This window comes from Eutrema salsugineum, unplaced genomic scaffold (assembly GCF_000478725.1).
Source record: "Eutrema salsugineum unplaced genomic scaffold, Eutsalg1_0 scaffold_13, whole genome shotgun sequence".
In the NCBI taxonomy this organism is placed as follows: domain Eukaryota; kingdom Viridiplantae; phylum Streptophyta; class Magnoliopsida; order Brassicales; family Brassicaceae; genus Eutrema; species Eutrema salsugineum.
Window position 1 is genome coordinate 6,728,511 of NW_006256885.1, and position 16,880 is coordinate 6,745,390.

General features: G+C 39.0%; 6 protein-coding genes across 8 annotated transcripts; 5 read left to right on the plus strand and 1 right to left on the minus strand.

Moving 5' to 3' along the window:
* The first annotated feature begins 2,159 nt into the window (after positions 1–2,159).
* Positions 2,160–2,770, plus strand: LOC112088948 (uncharacterized protein At4g04775-like). The gene is made up of 3 exons (XM_024159512.1): positions 2,160–2,345; positions 2,419–2,689; positions 2,766–2,770. The coding sequence occupies exons 1-3, from the start codon at positions 2,160–2,162 to the stop codon at positions 2,768–2,770; spliced, it is 462 nt and encodes a 153-aa protein (XP_024015280.1).
* An 889-nt stretch (positions 2,771–3,659) lies between these two features.
* On the plus strand, positions 3,660–4,541 carry LOC112088949 (glutathione S-transferase T3-like). Its single transcript, XM_024159513.1, has one exon. It carries the CDS (start codon positions 3,660–3,662, stop codon positions 4,539–4,541), a length of 882 nt encoding a protein of 293 aa, XP_024015281.1.
* Positions 4,542–6,544: 2,003 nt separating this feature from the next.
* Positions 6,545–8,323, plus strand: LOC18024754 (elongation factor P). Its single transcript, XM_006407683.2, has 7 exons — positions 6,545–6,966; positions 7,054–7,134; positions 7,348–7,454; positions 7,543–7,620; positions 7,725–7,826; positions 7,913–7,994; positions 8,080–8,323. Exons 1-7 carry the CDS (start codon positions 6,819–6,821, stop codon positions 8,196–8,198), a joined length of 717 nt encoding a protein of 238 aa, XP_006407746.1. The 5' UTR covers positions 6,545–6,818; the 3' UTR covers positions 8,199–8,323.
* A 220-nt stretch (positions 8,324–8,543) lies between these two features.
* On the plus strand, positions 8,544–11,348 carry LOC18024755 (serine/threonine-protein kinase AtPK1/AtPK6). The gene is made up of 6 exons (XM_006407684.2): positions 8,544–8,624; positions 9,144–9,989; positions 10,092–10,174; positions 10,267–10,561; positions 10,674–10,778; positions 10,875–11,348. Exons 2-6 carry the CDS (start codon positions 9,375–9,377, stop codon positions 11,181–11,183), a joined length of 1,407 nt encoding a protein of 468 aa, XP_006407747.1. The 5' UTR covers positions 8,544–8,624; positions 9,144–9,374; the 3' UTR covers positions 11,184–11,348.
* A 308-nt stretch (positions 11,349–11,656) lies between these two features.
* LOC18024756 (serine/threonine-protein kinase AtPK1/AtPK6) lies at positions 11,657–14,480 on the plus strand. Of its 2 annotated transcripts, none has more exons than XM_006407685.2 (6): positions 11,657–11,780; positions 12,415–13,260; positions 13,359–13,441; positions 13,530–13,824; positions 13,919–14,023; positions 14,102–14,480. In XM_006407685.2, exons 2-6 carry the CDS (start codon positions 12,619–12,621, stop codon positions 14,408–14,410), a joined length of 1,434 nt encoding a protein of 477 aa, XP_006407748.1. In that variant the 5' UTR covers positions 11,657–11,780; positions 12,415–12,618; the 3' UTR covers positions 14,411–14,480. The 2 variants fall into 2 exon arrangements, with proteins under 2 accessions (XP_006407748.1, XP_024014885.1); XM_024159117.1 differs by lacking the exon at positions 11,657–11,780 and adding an exon at positions 11,827–12,264.
* A 748-nt stretch (positions 14,481–15,228) lies between these two features.
* Positions 15,229–16,657, minus strand: LOC18024757 (thioredoxin H9). 2 transcript variants are annotated; one of them, XM_006407686.2, is made up of 5 exons: positions 16,436–16,657; positions 16,123–16,211; positions 15,913–16,032; positions 15,707–15,829; positions 15,229–15,608 (listed from the first exon to the last, which is right to left on the minus strand). In XM_006407686.2, exons 2-5 carry the CDS (start codon positions 16,141–16,143, stop codon positions 15,450–15,452), a joined length of 423 nt encoding a protein of 140 aa, XP_006407749.1. In that variant the 5' UTR covers positions 16,144–16,211; positions 16,436–16,657; the 3' UTR covers positions 15,229–15,449. The 2 variants fall into 2 exon arrangements, with proteins under 2 accessions (XP_006407749.1, XP_024015148.1); XM_024159380.1 differs by having other exon boundaries at positions 16,326–16,647.
* Between the last annotated feature and the right edge of the window lie 223 nt (positions 16,658–16,880).

Below are 16,880 nucleotides of genomic sequence, written 5' to 3' on the forward strand. Positions count from 1 at the left end.
GCTTAAAAGCGTCCTCGTTAGGAGAACCGGACCATTCAATGGAACCGATTAAGAGCATGATTAACGCTGTATTTAGGTGGAATTTAGTAGAAACTTAATATTTTTTTAATGATGGGTCGTTTCTAATTTGGCAGAGACGCCTTCTAATTGGGGATGTTTTTACGCGTTTCTGGGGACACGTGTCATGTGTGCATTCGTTTTCAAACTTGGAGAGAAATTTTTTTTTTTGCAAAAGGTTTTCATTTTGCCCGAGTTTCGAAAGTTTTCATTTCCTCTCAACCCTTTTCTCTCATTTCTCCGACGAACTCGAGGCCAAATCGATTTGTCTCCGGCAGCTTCTCTGACGGGTCGCGGTTCTCAGACGGGGGCATCACGGTTCGAAACTTGTCTGCGAAAGTGAAGGCGAAAGAGATAAGTTCTTAAACCCTAATCTCCTCTCTTTATCGGTTGAATTTTTGTTTGGTCATCCGGGGTTATCGCGTTGTGTGTATACCGTAATCGAAGTTTGTGTGTCATCTAGGGTTTAGATTTGTCTGTATTTGAAGTTGAAATTGAGAAATCCTGATTTGCGAGGAAACCTGGTTCTCACTAGATATACTCCTAGTTTCTACTGCAATAGAACAGTGATGTAGTTGTAATATAAAGGATTCGAAATCCAGAGGACCAGTGTTACTCTATGGATTTGTGAGGATTGAATTAAAGCTAAGACGAAAGATGGTTTGTTTTGAAAACTAAAAAGTAAACAGAATGGCAAACAACGATTTAAATTCAAATTAAAACAAGCACTAGACCAAAGCAATTCGCAGGAATTTCAGAGATAAGAACCAGATGACTATTCAGGACACAAGTGTAACGCAAGTCTCGAACTCAAACAGAAAAGCTTATCGATCCACTGTCGTGATCTCGATAACTTTGTCTAACAACCTAAATCCTAAACTGTCGTTTGAACCTAGAAAATTGCAGACAAGCATTAGCTAGCAGGTGTGATCTGTTCACGATTTGCCTTAACTTCAACTGTCGTTGGCTAAGGACAAATCGCTCACCAATGTTTATTCTAGCAACCTATTACACTTTTGATGAATAGATTAACCTAAAATCGCAGATTGAGTGATCAATTCAACCTAAGCATTAAGTCTAACAATGGTGAAGACAATAGATATCAAGCCCTATTTGCATCTAATCCTTTAACTCATGAAATCCTTTGAACGCTTTAATCTAGCTAAGAGATCTACTCAACATGGAGAAAAGAAACACAGAAACAGATGGAAAAGAATTCATGAATTAAAATCGCAGAAGAGATAATAGGGTTCAGAATTCTTCTCAAAGTGTAGCAGATTTCTTCTCCCTAAAGCTTACAAGTAAAAACTCTATGGTTCAGGAAATTGTAAAAAAAGGAAAAGCGTAGAAAGTCTGTAGAAAAACGTCCTTCTAAAACACAGACGGCTGTGGACTTTTTATTCTCTTTCTCCTCCTAAAATTAGGTTAAAGTCGATTTCCTTATTTTACTCCCGTCTGGAGCAGGTGCTCCACGAAGGGTCCAAACCGGGAGCATGTGCTCCGGGGATGATTTCTCCAAAAACGTGTGAAATAGCTCCTTATTGCTCAAATTCATCTCCTTTTGCACCAATGCCTCCTAAACACTCCAATCCTTTGATAAGGCCTCTAAGTCACTTGAAACTTCCTGAAAAGACTCCAAAAACTCCTAAAACAATCAGTAAACACAAGTTAGAATGAGTCAAAATCTCCACTCATCAAAACCCTAATTTTGGGAATTGAGGCTTTTTTATGTGATGAAATTTTTGGGTTCTATCTGCATATCTGGGGATAATTTGATCTGATTAGTTTGAAAATGACATTTATTTCCATTGTGATTGGGTTTAGTTTGGATGTGTCATTCATCGTTTTCGATTGTTAGTGATGGAATCGGTTAACAAGTTTAAGTACTTGCAATTTACTTCGATTATGCTCTTCTATGTCATCGTTCTTAGTCATGGTGATTTTGGTTCATCTCTTTTGAACTTAATACTCGTGAGTGTGATTTGTATGTCATGATTTGTTTCATCGTTTGTTGTCATTATGGTTTTGGTGTCTTGCTTATGATGGTTATGTCGTTTTTTACTTGTGAGATTGATTAGTTTTGTTCTGTTACTTACAGGGCAATGCCGATCAGCTACACCAACAGCACAACATCGGAGGCCAGCTATGACAGTGGTTGTGCAAAGACTTATGGGGACTTTGGGGTTCCTGACCGTTGCTATTGTGGACTTTGCTGTGTACTAGAAGAGTCTACAGCACCAGAGACACGCGGCAGGAAGTTCTACTCTTGTCCTTCTATATTGGGCGAGGTAAGATCATACTCTTCTATATGTAGGTTGTTTGTTATGTTATTCAGTTAAGTTAATTGTTTCTTGTATGCAGGAAAATCCGGATCACATTTCCAAATGGTGGGATGATGTCATTGAGGAGCAGCTGACGATTCTTCAGCGCAACATCGACCAGCAGAGTTCAAGGATGAGTTCCATGATGGAAAGTTCCAACAGAACAGCCCTCTTGCAGTCATATGAGGATCGTCTCTATGCCTTGGAAGACCGCATTGCCAGAATGAATAACACCGTCACTGAGATCGAGGAGTTCATAGGCTACATTCAAAGTGAAGTGGCTGGAGTGAAAGATTCACTGGCTAATCGAGGTTCTGATCTGCTTCTAATCCTGTTTTTAATAATTTTTACTGTCAATCTCTTGTGTCGTTATGCGATGGGATGTAGAATAGGCGGATGTAGAATAGGCTGATGTAACATTAAGGGTTTAGAGTTTAGGGCCATCAATTTGTTCTTTTCATGAATGTTGTTGTAATGACTTCTGTATTTCATCCCATCTATTGCTATCTTCTGTTCACTTCATATACATCGTTTATTTGTTTCTAGTAGAGGTGTCCTTTCTGTTTTAGGTTATTAATCTGATATCAGTGAGTATATGAAGGCTTATCAAGCATTTGTTCGGTGGCCTAAACCAGATAAGTAACTATTCCTTTGCATATTTAAGTTTACTTATTTTTTGTTCAGTTTGGTCATCTCTAACATGTGTTTAAATGCAGCGTAGGGTCAAAATCAAACCGGAAGTTTACACAATCAAATGGTTAGAGCTTAACGAATCGGTGCTGCAACAAGATGGAATCCTGCTTACGTTTTTTCTCTTCTCGTAAGTTTACGTTTTTTGAAACCGTAAGTTTACGTTTTTTCTCTTCTCGTTGTAATTACTGCTGTTAAGTGATTTGCGTAGATGTTAGGTATGAATAAATGCAGAATTAGGTTTACGTCTTGTCGCTCTTTAAGTTTGTTGTGTTTGAGGATTAGATATGACGTGTGTAGATGTTAAGTGTATTCATTTTCCTCATTAAAGCAAACGGTACAAAATCTAGTAAACCCTATAGCTGTTAAAGTAATTGTAGCTTCTTAAATTCGTCATTACTGCGTTTAACCAAATCTCCCATTCCTCATTACTCTTCCAAACCAAATACATCATCTCTCTTCCATTCGTCATTACTCTTCAAACCTAAATACATCATCTCTCATCCAGTCCTTTTTATTCATCTTTATTATTCTCCTCATTCCTTTCATCGCTTTCTTTGAGCTCTTTCATTGTTCTCTCCTCTTGTTCATATGGATCATTTCTCGCAGCCCTCTAACTTTGTTGACTTGTTGACAAGTCAACACGAACCATCACTGAATGATGGTTTTCACTCTATCGACCAAGAACCCTTATTCAGCACTCAGTGTTCATTAGCAACTAACGTTGGTGATACAACTGGTCACCGAGTGGATAGGAGGACTTGGGCGGCCAATGGGGATGTGCTTCTTATAAGCGCTTGGCTTAACACAAGCAAAGACCCTATTGTCAGTAACGAGCAGAAGTCCGGAACATTTTGGAAGAGGATAGCCATTTACTACGCAGACAATATGAACCCATCGATGAGTGCACCGCGCGAAGCCGGCCAATGCAAGCAAAGGTGGCACAAGATCAATGATCTTGTGTGCAAGTTCTGTGGGGCGTTTGAGGCAGCAACGAGGGAAAAGAGCAATGGAATGAATGACAACGACATCTTAAAAATGGCTCACCAGATCTACTTCAGTGATCAGAAGAAGAAATTCAACTTGGAACACGCATTGAAAGAGTTGCGAAATGACCAAAAGTGGGCTGAACTGTCGACCTTGAAAACGGATCATCCCTCGAAAAAAAGAAGGTCTGAAGAAGTTCCCTTCACACCAAGTCCTGAGGTCGAGGAAATAAGTGCTGGTGAGCATGGTCAAGGTAGCAAAAGGCCACCTGGTGTGAAGGCGGCGAAAGCAAAAGGAAAGAGGCCAACGAGTGAAGCAAAGTCTGCGGTTGAGTTTGGGGGTATGTGGGTTTTTAGGGAAAAGGAGATGGCCCTCAAAGAGAGGCTCTCGAAGATTTCTCTTCTAGACAGTCTTATTGCCAGGAAAGATACATTGGCCGAATACGAGGATAACCTGAAGAAGACGCTTATCCAACAGCTATTCTAGACAATTTGTGGTGTTTGTTGTTTTAGGAGATATGTCTTTTCATTAACTAGTTTCTATAAGTAGTTTCCATATGTTCTTTTGTGTACCATTACTTTGTGTACCATTATCTAGTTTCTACTCTTGTCCTCTATATTGGAAGAGGTTAATGACTTTGTGTTCATCTTTTCAATATGTTTTATGTTCCTGTTCTTTTAACTTTGTTAACGTCAATGTGTTTTCATTATTATTGAGATTATGTTTGGGTATTTGTTCCTTTTGGCACTTTGTGTCACAGGTTGTGGTGGAGCAGAAATTTGACTCAGGATGAGTAGGACTCCACGAATAAAGAAGTTGAGGGGGAATCTTTTGAGCAATATTTTGAGCAATACTATGAGCAAGCGTATGAGCAATACTATGAGCAAGCGTATGAAAGTGTGTTTACACAATATGGCGAGCACCAGGAACCAAAGAAAACTAAGACAAAAAGAGCGTATGTGGAAAGAGATCGTGAAGAAGGGCATCTTCGGTTATGGAACGATTATTTCAGCGAGAGAGCAACGTATCCTGCAAATTTATTCAGACGTCGTTTCCGGATGAACAAGTCTCTGTTTTCGCATATCGCCGGAAAACTTTCCGGTGAATTTCGTTTCTTCCAACAAAAGAAAGATGCTTTGGGAAGACCTGGACTCTCTGCTCTACAAAAATGTACGGCAGCAATTCGTCTCTTGGCATACGGTGGTGCTGCTGATTCTGTAGACGAGTACCTCAGACTCGGTGAAACAACTGCTCGGTCATGTTTAGAAAATTTTGTTGAAGCAATAATCCATTTGTTCGGAGATGAGTACCTACGAAGACCAACACAGGAAGATCTTCAACGCTTACTTGATGTTGCAGATGAACGCGGATTTCCCGGGATGATAGGAAGCATCGACTGTATGCATTGGGAGTGGAAGAACTGTCCAACCGCTTGGAAAGGGCAATACTCCCGTGGATCAGGAAAACCAACGATCGTTTTAGAGGCGGTAGCTTCATATGATCTTTGGATATGACATGCATTTTTGGACCTCCAGGTACATTAAATGATATTAATGTCCTAGATCGCTCACCCGTGTTTGATGATATCTTAAAAGGAAAAGCACCTCAAGTGAATTTTTCTGTAAATGGACGGGAATACGGTCTAGCATACTATCTCACCGATGGTATCTATCCAAAATGGGCGACATTCATCCAATCAATTCCACTTCCCCAAAGCAAAAAAACATCTGCATTTGTAGAACGTCAAGAGGCTGCACGAAAAGATGTTGAGCGTGCTTTTGGTGTATTGCAATCTCGATTTGCTATTGTTAGGAATCCGGCTCTTTTCTGGGATAAAGATAAAATAGGTAAAATTATGAGAGCTTGCATCATACTCCATAATATGATTGTTGAAGACGAACGAGATGCACACACTCATTATAATGCAGTAGAAGAATTTCAACTAGGGGAGGGAACTAGCAGTTCACCGATAGATCGTTCGTACTCGACAACTATGGCAACAAATGTTGAAAATATGTTGGATACTCGGAGGAGAGTTCGTTCCAATGAAGTACATGAACAATTACAAGAAGATTTAATGGAGCATATATGGCAGAAATTTGGTCATTTGTATATTTAGTTTCTATAAATGTTTTATGTTAATTTGTATGTTTAGTTTCTATAAATTTAAATCCATGTTTGGTTAAATTTTAATCAAATAAGTTTTTTAAACAATTATGATTTATTTTAATTTGGTAAATAATTCTTTTTTTTTTAGAAACTCATATCAATCTCTCCATTGCACAGATTAAACACGAAATCTCTAGAATGGGTTTCTAAACTCACTTTTTCCACATAAACTAATTTAATATTGCTGTGGAGACCCTCATGGTTTCTCCCATTGAGGTTGCTCTAATGGGTTTGGTTTGTTATCCGTGTCTCACACAATTAATAAAGAAGAGTTTTTATGGAACTCCTCGCTTTTCCTGATATTAGACCTTGTCTGGGTCGAAACAACTCAAGACCGGGAACGGGTTGAAAAGCCTTAGGCTTTGGTCGAGAGGCATGGTATCGGTCGCGGTCTAGCCAAGACGGTATGGGACATTTTGGCCGGACTGTCTCTGTTATTATTCTGTAGCACTCTGGGTTCTTTCTATTCATAGATCGAATCGGGGGTGTTACAAAAGTTGGTATCAATCGGGGATTGAGTGTAACCTTCCCTTTAGGACCTTATCCAACGTTTCAGACTCAGCGCCTTCAATTTCTCGCCGGCGGAAGAACAGAATGGCGGGAATATCGACTTTCTCTGTATATTCATCTCCTTCTTTGTGCATATCATATTCAACTACTTCATCTTCATCGCTCTCACTGTCTTTCTCGAATCGATCGGCGTTCCCTGTGCGGATTTCTCCTCGAACCAACAGATTTCCCGGTTAAAACTTCTCTCCGCTCTCTAATTTCGAGACTTTGATAGGGATTGGTTTCTGATTTTTGTATTCCGACTACGTTGATGTTGCAGGGGTTTACTGTTCTTTGTCTGCCAATGACATCAAAGCCGGAACAAACATCGAAGTCGATGGTGCTCCTTGGCGTGTACTCGGTATTCTTCCTTCCTTCTCATAAATATAGAGGTTATACTATTCGGAATTGGTACTGTCTACTAGGATGTTGTTACTCTAGTCCATGACGAATTAAGCCTTGTTTTTCGAGTTGATTGCATCTAATTTCTGCTTAAAGCTGTACTAGTCAGAGATTTCGGTCTTCAAAACTTCAAGTTTTCCTTTTTTTGCTGGCTTTTATTTTTTTGGGGCAGAGTTTCTTCATGTCAAACCAGGGAAAGGCGCGGCATTTGTGAGAACTAAGATCAGGAAATACGTCAATGGTAGCACAGTGGAGAGAACATTTCGTGCTGGAATTTCTGTAACAATCCTCTCTCTCTTCTTTTGTATCTTAATCCACGGAATGATTCTAGCTGCAGCACCGTGAGTATTTCTCTTGTATAGTACAGGTCGAAGAAGCAAATGTATTCAAAGAAACCAAACAGTTCACATATAGAGAAGGGTCTCAGTTTGTTTTCATGGATCTGGTATGTCAATTGGATCCTTACTTCTTTTCTTAGCTTAAACAATGGTTGGTTGCTCTAGTGACATGATTTGTTTCGCGTTTAATCAAAAATCTCCTTCTAATCAGAGCACGTACGAAGAAACACGTCTTAACGAATCTGATATGGGTGAGAAGACGAGATGGTTGAAAGAAGGAATGGAATGCAGTTTGCTGTATTGGAAAGACAAGGTACACACTTTTAGTTTCTCAGTAAATAAGTACACAGACGAAGCGGTGATGCTTGTTCTTATTTCTGTCTGGTTTTTTTCGCAAAGGTTATCGATTTCGAACTACCAAATACGGTTAAGCTAAAAGTGGTTGATGTTGATCCTGGCCTTCGCGGTGACACTGTGCAAGGTAATATAACAATGTTGCACAAAGATCGGTTCTTTTGTTTTGGTCTAAATCACGCCCTAAACCGGATGGTGTGGTGGTTGTATAGGTGGATCAAAGCCTGCGACAGTGGAAATAGGAGCAGTAGTTACCGTACCACTCTTTGTTAACGTAGGTGAAGAAATATTGGTGGATACTAGAACCGGTATGTATATGAACCGAGCGTAACCGGGTCTACATCTAATTAATTGGGTCTAAAATCTAGATCGACAAGGCAAAGATGGATTTTTTTTTGTTTGTGTATACGAGGACAGATGTTATTTTAAAAGAAATAATATTGAACACGAGAAGACTCTTTTAGATCGAAATCCCTATAAGTAAAACACGACTAATCAAAACCAAATCAGGAGATCTGCAAGTAGATTTAGCAATCAGAACGTCTTCTAATGGGCCTAGTGAGAGCCGGCCCACTAATACTACAAAAAAAAAAAAGAAGGGATTGGTGGACAAAAAAACCTCCGCCGCATATTAAACTACTGGTCAACGTTATCCCAATAGGAGATGGCCACGTGTCCTTCCCCTGGATCTACGATCTTAAAATCCTCCTCTCGTCCTCAGTTCCATTCTCGTCTCCTTCCCCAGGCATCCTCTCTGGTAATCCTTCCTCTCGCTCTCTTTGACTTTTCTCTTGCACAATTTAGATGTTTCATTTAATTCTTCTTCTGGATCCATTGAAAGTATCAAAATTCGTGTATTATTTCTACAAAGACGAAACTTTCACGTTCATATCATAATTCTCTGTAGGTTCGATTTACTTGCATTGCTTACGACTAGATATGAATTATCCAAAATTTAAGTTTTTTCGTGGGTTTCGTTTGGCCTCGTTTGTCCTGGGTAAATTTGGGGTTCTCGAATCTGTTTAGGTTTTGTATCCATCCTGAATCCGGAAATTGTATGGCATTTGGGTTTATTCAAAATTACAGTGGAAAATTTCCTCTTTTATTATTATTAAAAAAAAGGGAGGGAGTAGGATAAACTCAGTTAAAAAGGAAGGTTTGACTAGCGTATAATCAATTTTACATCCATCTTTTGATAAATTTGGTCAATCCCGATTTTATATGTTGCTGCCTTTTATAGACCATCTGAATTTTGTGAACTTTGATGTACCTGCAGAGCTTAGAAAACCTTCATGGCATTTGCGCACTTCTGCAGCATCGAATGTTTCCTTAAAATCGGGAAACAGCAAGAGCTTCTTCTCCTTGTTATCGGATTGCCTATTGCCAGCAGTCGTTTTAGTCAGTTTTCTCCTCATTAAAACTCTGTCGATACAGAATCCCTCACCAGTCTGGTAAAGCTTTCCCTGCGATTCTGTATCGATTTTCTGTTTTTTGATTGGTGTAAATTATGGTTTCCTCTCACCGTCCTGTCCCCAACAAAAACCACAAACAGCAATATTTATCCCTCAGCCCTTCAGATTCTGTCTTGAAAGATAATGTTGAACTAGATTTCTCTGATGTGTTTGGCCCACTCCCTGAAGAGGCCAATGATGTTGTTTATGACGAGCCTGCTGTTGTCTACAGCCGATCCCACTCATTGGTCGGCCCATCTTCGTTTGGCAGTCATTCTTTCAAGCTGAACAGGCTCACCTTACGAGAGACTGAGCACTCCATTGAATTGGTCGAATCTCTGGAATGTTTTGAAGGTGAATCGTTAGAGAAAAGCGATGACTTTTCTGGTAATGACGACACTGACAGTGAGAAAGCTACAGAGGGAGATCTGGTAAAGGTCTCAGGTGTGGTAGGCATTGAGGATTTTGAGGTTCTAAAGGTTGTGGGGAAAGGGGCGTTCGGGAAAGTATACCAGGTGAGGAAAAAGGAGACATCTGAGATATACGCCATGAAGGTCATGAGAAAAGACAAGATAATGGAGAAGAACCATGCGGAATACATGAAAGCTGAGCGAGATATTCTTACCAAAATTGATCATCCTTTCATTGTTCAACTTAAATACTCTTTTCAGGTAAAAATTCCCACTTCTATTGGTTTGCCTCCTCCTAGTGGTTTTTCTTCATAAATTCTGATACTCAGAGCACTATACATACCCGTTTTTTTTCTTCTGCAGACTAAGTATAGGCTGTATCTTGTGCTCGACTTTATAAACGGAGGGCATCTATTCTTCCAGCTCTATCACCAAGGGCTTTTCAGGTTTGGTTTATTTCCTTTCTGCAACTAGTTTTGGAGTTTTATCATAATTCTGCAAGGCTTAACTAGTTAGTTCTATGTTTTGTTATCCACAGAGAGGACTTGGCTCGTGTGTACACTGCGGAAATCATCTCTGCAGTTTCACATCTCCATGAGAAAGGCATAATGCATAGGGATCTCAAACCTGAAAACATTCTCATGGACGTAGATGGCCATGTGATGCTAACTGATTTTGGTTTAGCAAAGGAATTTGAAGAAAACACAAGATCAAACTCCATGTGCGGAACAACGGAGTATATGGCACCTGAAATCGTTCGTGGAAAAGGGCATGATAAGGCTGCTGACTGGTGGAGCGTTGGGATTCTTCTCTATGAGATGCTCACGGGAAAGGTAAAAACGTCTACTTCTTTTTGTGTTTCCAAAGAAGAAGTCTCATTCATGCCTTGGTATTCGTTTAGGTGATATAAATGTCTTGTGTGATGCGATTTGTTTCCTTTTGCAGCCACCTTTTATGGGGAGCAGAGGAAAGATAGAGCAGAAAATTGTGAAGGACAAGATCAAGCTTCCGCAGTTTCTGTCTAGTGAAGCTCATGCGTTGCTGAAAGGGGTAAGTAAATATGAAAATCTTTTAAGTGTACTAAGAATTATGAAGAAGCATTGGATTAGACAAAATCTGGTTCTGACTTTGTGATGAATGGTATAGCTGCTGCAAAAAGAGCCAGAAAGGCGACTTGGAAGTGGACCGAGCGGAGCAGAGGAGATAAAAGAGCACAAATGGTTCAAAGGAATGAACTGGAAGAAGCTGGAGGCTAGAGAAGTGAAGCCAAGTTTCAAGCCGGAGATATCGGGAAGGCAATGCATAGCAAATTTTGACAAGTGTTGGACTGAAATGTCTGTGTTGGATTCTCCCGCAAGCAGTCCAAGCTCGGATCCTAAGGCCAACCCTTTCACCAACTTCACATACGTCAGGCCTCCTCCTTCATTCCTTCAACAATCTACATCGACTTTGTAGACGAGCTATCGAAATCAACTTTCACATGTTTCCAATCAAGAGAGGGTTTCAACAAAGCTAGGAACCTTATGTTGTTTCTTTTTTTATTTCTTTTTTACTTTGATTAAGAATCTCATTTAAAGTTAAGATATGATATTGAGTTAATCCAATATTTTTAACTAAAAATGAATGTCTCTTATTAACTTTTGAATAACATAAGGTTTGATATGACTTTTATAAATCATTGACTGAACACTAAAACATGACCAACAAAATTCATGTAGGTGATATGATTTTAAATTATTTTGAAATATTTGAAGGAATTTATATGTTAATTATGGGAATAGACAAATAGTTGATGTTAATAATAATATACAAAAAATAAACCTCTGCCGCGTTAGAACAACTTGCCAACAGTTCTTCCAATAAAATAAACGTGTCCTGACCCCTTGATCCACGATGCTTCTTCTGTAACATAAATAAATTTAAAAAAAAAAAAAAAAGGAGCCACGCGCCTCTGAAACCTTTTCCTTGCGGGTTTTGGTATTTTCCATTGCCTCTTAAATAAATTCTCCTCTCCTTCTCCTTCCTCAGGCATATTCTCTCTCTCTCTCCCTGGTAATATTTTCTCTCTCTCTCTTTCTCTTTGACTTTTCTACCGCAGAGTTTAGATTCATTTTTCTCTTCTGGATATAATACATTATTGAAGTTCATGTATTGTTTCTACGACACGAAACCGTTTAGGTTCAAGTCCTAGTTTTTCTCTCTATCTTGTTTTGTCTGCAAATTGCTTTTGTCATGCGACACCTGTTTCCTTAATTTACGACTAGATCGGAGTTCTAAAGATTTTTTTACTTGAGGGAATCGTTCGGTCTCGTGTTCTGCTGAAATTTTGGTTCTCGCAGCTATTTTAGCTTCTTTTTTTTTTTTAAACGATTCTGAATCCGGCAATTGAAGAGCTTCGGGCTGTATTCAAGATTTTTCTCCGCAGTGAAATTTTTCCCCTCTTTTTTTATTTATTTATTTTTGGTGAAGGATCCTCTAATGATATTTGGTCGGTGCGAAGTTTTCTTAATCTCAATTATGGTGACTTTAGTTTTTGGTAATTAAGAAGAAATCTTTTCACTTGTTTAATTTTTAATTTTTATGATAATTCCGTATCCGTCTCTCGATGATTTTGGTCAATCCTGTACTTGATATGATCATGTCTTAGCCTCAGACTCTGAACTTGTAAAAAATTCATGAATTGCAGGGCTTAGAGCACTTTGATGGCATTTACGCAATTGTGCAGCATCCACTGTTTCCTTAAAATAGGGAAACAAGAAGATCTTCTTCTCCTCGATATTGGTTTCTCTGTTCCAAGTCTTCTCCTCATTAGCTACATTCGTAGGAGACCCTAACCAATCTGGTGAAAACTTGTGAAGCTATTTCTTTTGGTCGATTGGTTTTTGAAAATATGGTTTCTTCTGAGTGTTCTGGTGTTGCCAACAAAAACCTGACTGGCAAGGCCTTTCATAAACAGCTATGTTTAACAATCACCCCTCCACATGCTGTCTTGAAAGATGATGTTGAACTTGAATTCTCTGATGTCTTTGGTCCACTCCCTGAAACTAATAACTCTGGAGAAGATGGTGATGTTGTTTACGACGAGCCTGCTGTTGTCTACAGCCGATCGCACTCATTGGTTGGCCCGTCTTCTATCGGTGGTCATTCTTTCAAGCTGAACAAGCTCACCTTACGAGAGACTGAGGACTCGATAGAATTGTTGGAGTGTCTCGAAGGTGAATCTTTAAAAGAAAGCGATGAAATCTCTGGTAATGACGACACCGACAATGAGAAAAGTCCAGAGGGAGATGTGGTAAAGGTCTCAGGTGTTGTAGGCATTGAGGATTTTGAGGTTTTGAAGGTTGTGGGGCAAGGCGCGTTTGGGAAAGTGTACCAGGTGAGGAAGAAGGAGACATCTGAGATATACGCTATGAAGGTCATGAGAAAAGACAAGATAATGGAGAAGAACCATGCGGAATACATGAAAGCTGAGCGAGATATTCTTACTAAAACCGATCATCCATTCATCGTTCAGCTTAAATACTCTTTTCAGGTAAAAATTCCTACTTCTCACTCTGTTTGCATCCTAGTGATTTACATTATAACTTGTTAACTTAGAGCACTATACCTACCCGTTTTTTTATTCTGCAGACTAAGTATAGGCTGTATCTTGTGCTCGACTTCATAAACGGAGGGCATCTTTTCTTCCAGCTCTATCACCAAGGGCTTTTCAGGTTTGGTTTAATTCCTTTTTGCAACTATTTTTGGAGTTTCCCCAGAATTCCTCAAGGCTTGACTAGTTCTATGTTTTGTTATCCACAGAGAGGACTTGGCTCGTGTGTACACTGCGGAAATCGTCTCTGCAGTTTCACATCTCCATGAGAATGGGATAATGCACAGAGATCTTAAACCCGAAAACATACTCATGGACACGGATGGCCACGTGATGTTAACAGATTTTGGTTTAGCTAAGGAATTTGAAGAAAACACAAGATCAAACTCCATGTGCGGGACTACTGAGTATATGGCACCTGAAATCGTTCGTGGAAAAGGACATGATAAAGCTGCTGACTGGTGGAGCGTTGGGATTCTTCTCTATGAGATGCTCACTGGAAAGGTAAAAAAAAATGCCGTCTTCTTTTGTAGTCTTGGTATCTATTTAGTTGATAACTGATATGTGTTGTGTGATGCCATTGTTTTACCTTTTGCAGCCACCTTTCCTGGGGAGCAAAGGAAAGATACAACAGAAAATAGTCAAGGACAAGATCAAACTTCCACAGTTTCTGTCTACAGAAGCTCATGCGTTGCTGAAAGGGGTATGTATCATCATCTTCATGTACTATCAAACATTGGATTAGAAAAAATCTGGTTCTGACTTTGTAATGAATGTATAGCTGCTGCAAAAAGAGCCAGAGAGGCGACTTGGAAGTGGACCGAGCGGAGCAGAGGAGATAAAAGAGCACAAATGGTTCAAGGGAATGAACTGGAAGAAACTGGAGGCTAGAGAAGTGAAGCCAAGTTTCAAGCCGGAGGTATCGGGAAGGCAATGCATAGCAAATTTTGACAAGTGTTGGACTGAAATGTCTGTGTTGGATTCTCCCGCAAGCAGTCCAAGCTCGGATCCTAAGGCCAACCCTTTCACCAATTTCACATACGTCAGGCCTCCTCCTTCATTCCTTCAACAATCTACATCGACTTTGTAGAGGATCTATATGTTATTAGATGGGTTTATGGAAATATACTTCTGTGAATACATAATTTGACGTTTCTAAGCTTCTTCATCGCCTTCTTGATGTATACGTTTAATTTTTTTTTTTTTTTTTACTATCTAAAACTGTGTGAAACATATGAATATGAAATTACGTTTGACTAAGAACGCTATTTTATATGTGATCGATCTTGTTAGAAGTGTGAAGGAATTGTTTGATTGAGAACAAATTATTAAACAATTGAACCAGAGCAACTAACATTGACCATTGACCCTTTTTGTAAACAAAAAAAAATAAAAACGTAGGATAACGACGTTGCTTTCGGACCAAACTAGTATCCAATAATGTAATGTAAAAGCATCTGGTTTATTTTATTTGGTCTTACTGAAAGAAAAGCTCAAGTCAAAGTAAAGAGTGGTTTTTTTAATGCTTAAATCCGCTCTTCTTTGCAATTATTTTTTTCATTGCAAAAACTCTAAATGTGATCCACACACTCTATCACAGTTCATATCAACAGTTTGAAGAAGAGTCATAACAATCAATTGTAGTCTCATATTTAAGCTCCTTTTTCGAATTAATCACAAATGTAAGGTCTATAGTCAATCTAGTTTCGGAATGGCAATCTCGAACGTCCATATACATTCCCTGGCCATAACCTCAGCCGTATAATGTAATCTGAAACATCTGCTTGAGGGATTTGGGAAAGTATACAAAGCAGTAATCGATGATGGACAAGTTAGTTCTCGACAGAGATCAGAATCTTACTATCCACATTCATTAATAAAGTATTTGACAGTAAAGAAGAATCAAAATCAGAGAGAAGCTTCTTGCTTGCACATTTTAGATAGAGACGATTCAATACATATTTGGTAATGAGAATGAAAAGATGCATATCATAGAAACAGGATGATCTAACTCAAAAGGTTTTGTGACTTTTTTTTTTTAATAACACTTGCATTATACATCCCTTGATCAGAGCAAAGACTTTTCGATAGTTTCCAGCGTGAAGAAAACGCAAGAAGACAAGGCTGCGTCAAGGCCGTAGTGGACTTTCAGGAACAGAGTCAACGATAGAAGTAACCTTCTTCTGTAGCTCCGGCTTGTTTGCTCCAACAAGCTTGCCTATTTGCTGTCCATTCTTTAGGAAGAAGAACGTTGGTGTTGCCTTTATGTCCCAAGATGAGCTAAAATCCTGCAACAAACCACAAGATACAATTGAGATTTTGTTGAAGATGTGAAGGAAGGAAGAAATAAAACAGAATATGGAAAGAAGGTATTGATGTTACTTACGCTGAGTTCATCAACATCTACAAGAAGGAACATAAGAGAAGGATGTTTCTCTGAGAGCTCGATGAAAAACGGTGCCACAATCTTACAAGGACCACACCAAGTTGCGCTGAAGTTTGCAATCACCTGTCCAAACAAGAGAGTTATGGCTGATGATCAGGTTTGGGAAAAACACAAAACACTCGACGAGAAGAAGGGTGAAAACTTACTATTTTGCCATCACGACCAGCTTCTGCTAATTTCTCGTCCCAGCTCTCTTTTGTTGTTATGAGATGAACATTGCCACCGGAAAACTCGACGTTATGGATTGAATCATCGTCGTCTTTGCCCTACGTAGCAACCAAAAGGGGTTTTTAATTTCATCATCGCACAAACAACAAATACAAACCAATTTCAGGCGTCAAAATTCATTTCTTTACCTTAGAGACGCAGCTTCCCATTTGAATGTTCTAGAAATTCGAATTTGCGTAAAAAAGAAAATCGAGTCCTTTTTTTTAACCCTGAAATCCTGAAATTAAAGGGGGAGATTTCAGCTCATAGGATATAATAGCGAAACAAACGAAAAACAAACAAAAAAAAAGAGTGTGTGGCGATTATAACAATTAACGGTGAAAAAAGGGACCTTTGAGATCGGGTATGAACAAAAGCTTAAACGTATATAGAAAAGGTTGAAAATTTATGACAGAAGATGAAACAAATGAAGAGAGGATGATTTCTTTTTTTTTCTCTAACCTATTTCTTCTTCTGGTGTTGGCCTGGGGAGAAGGATGAAGAAGAATGAATGAGAAAACGGCGTCGTCGAGTGAGAAAGAAAGATTACCAAATTAGAGGAGTCGTTGATTGGAGAAGAAGAAGCTCCTTCCCATTATGACCGCGTCAGACCCAATTTCCCCCTTTCCCCATAATTACCTTTTTGCCCTCCTCCTCTCTGTCAACTTTTTTTGTTTTTTTTTTCGTTTTTTCTCTTTTTTTAATTAAATCAAATTAATTAGACTATTCTGTTACTTTTTATATTTTTAAGACAGATTTACGGTACAAACTGAAGAGAGTACCGAAACAAAAGTACACAAAAACGAAACAGCGCACAACGAGAATTGAACATTTGACTGTCTTTTTTTTGGTCAACAAATGAATATGACTTAAATGGATACAGCAATTACAGGAATTTTTAACTATT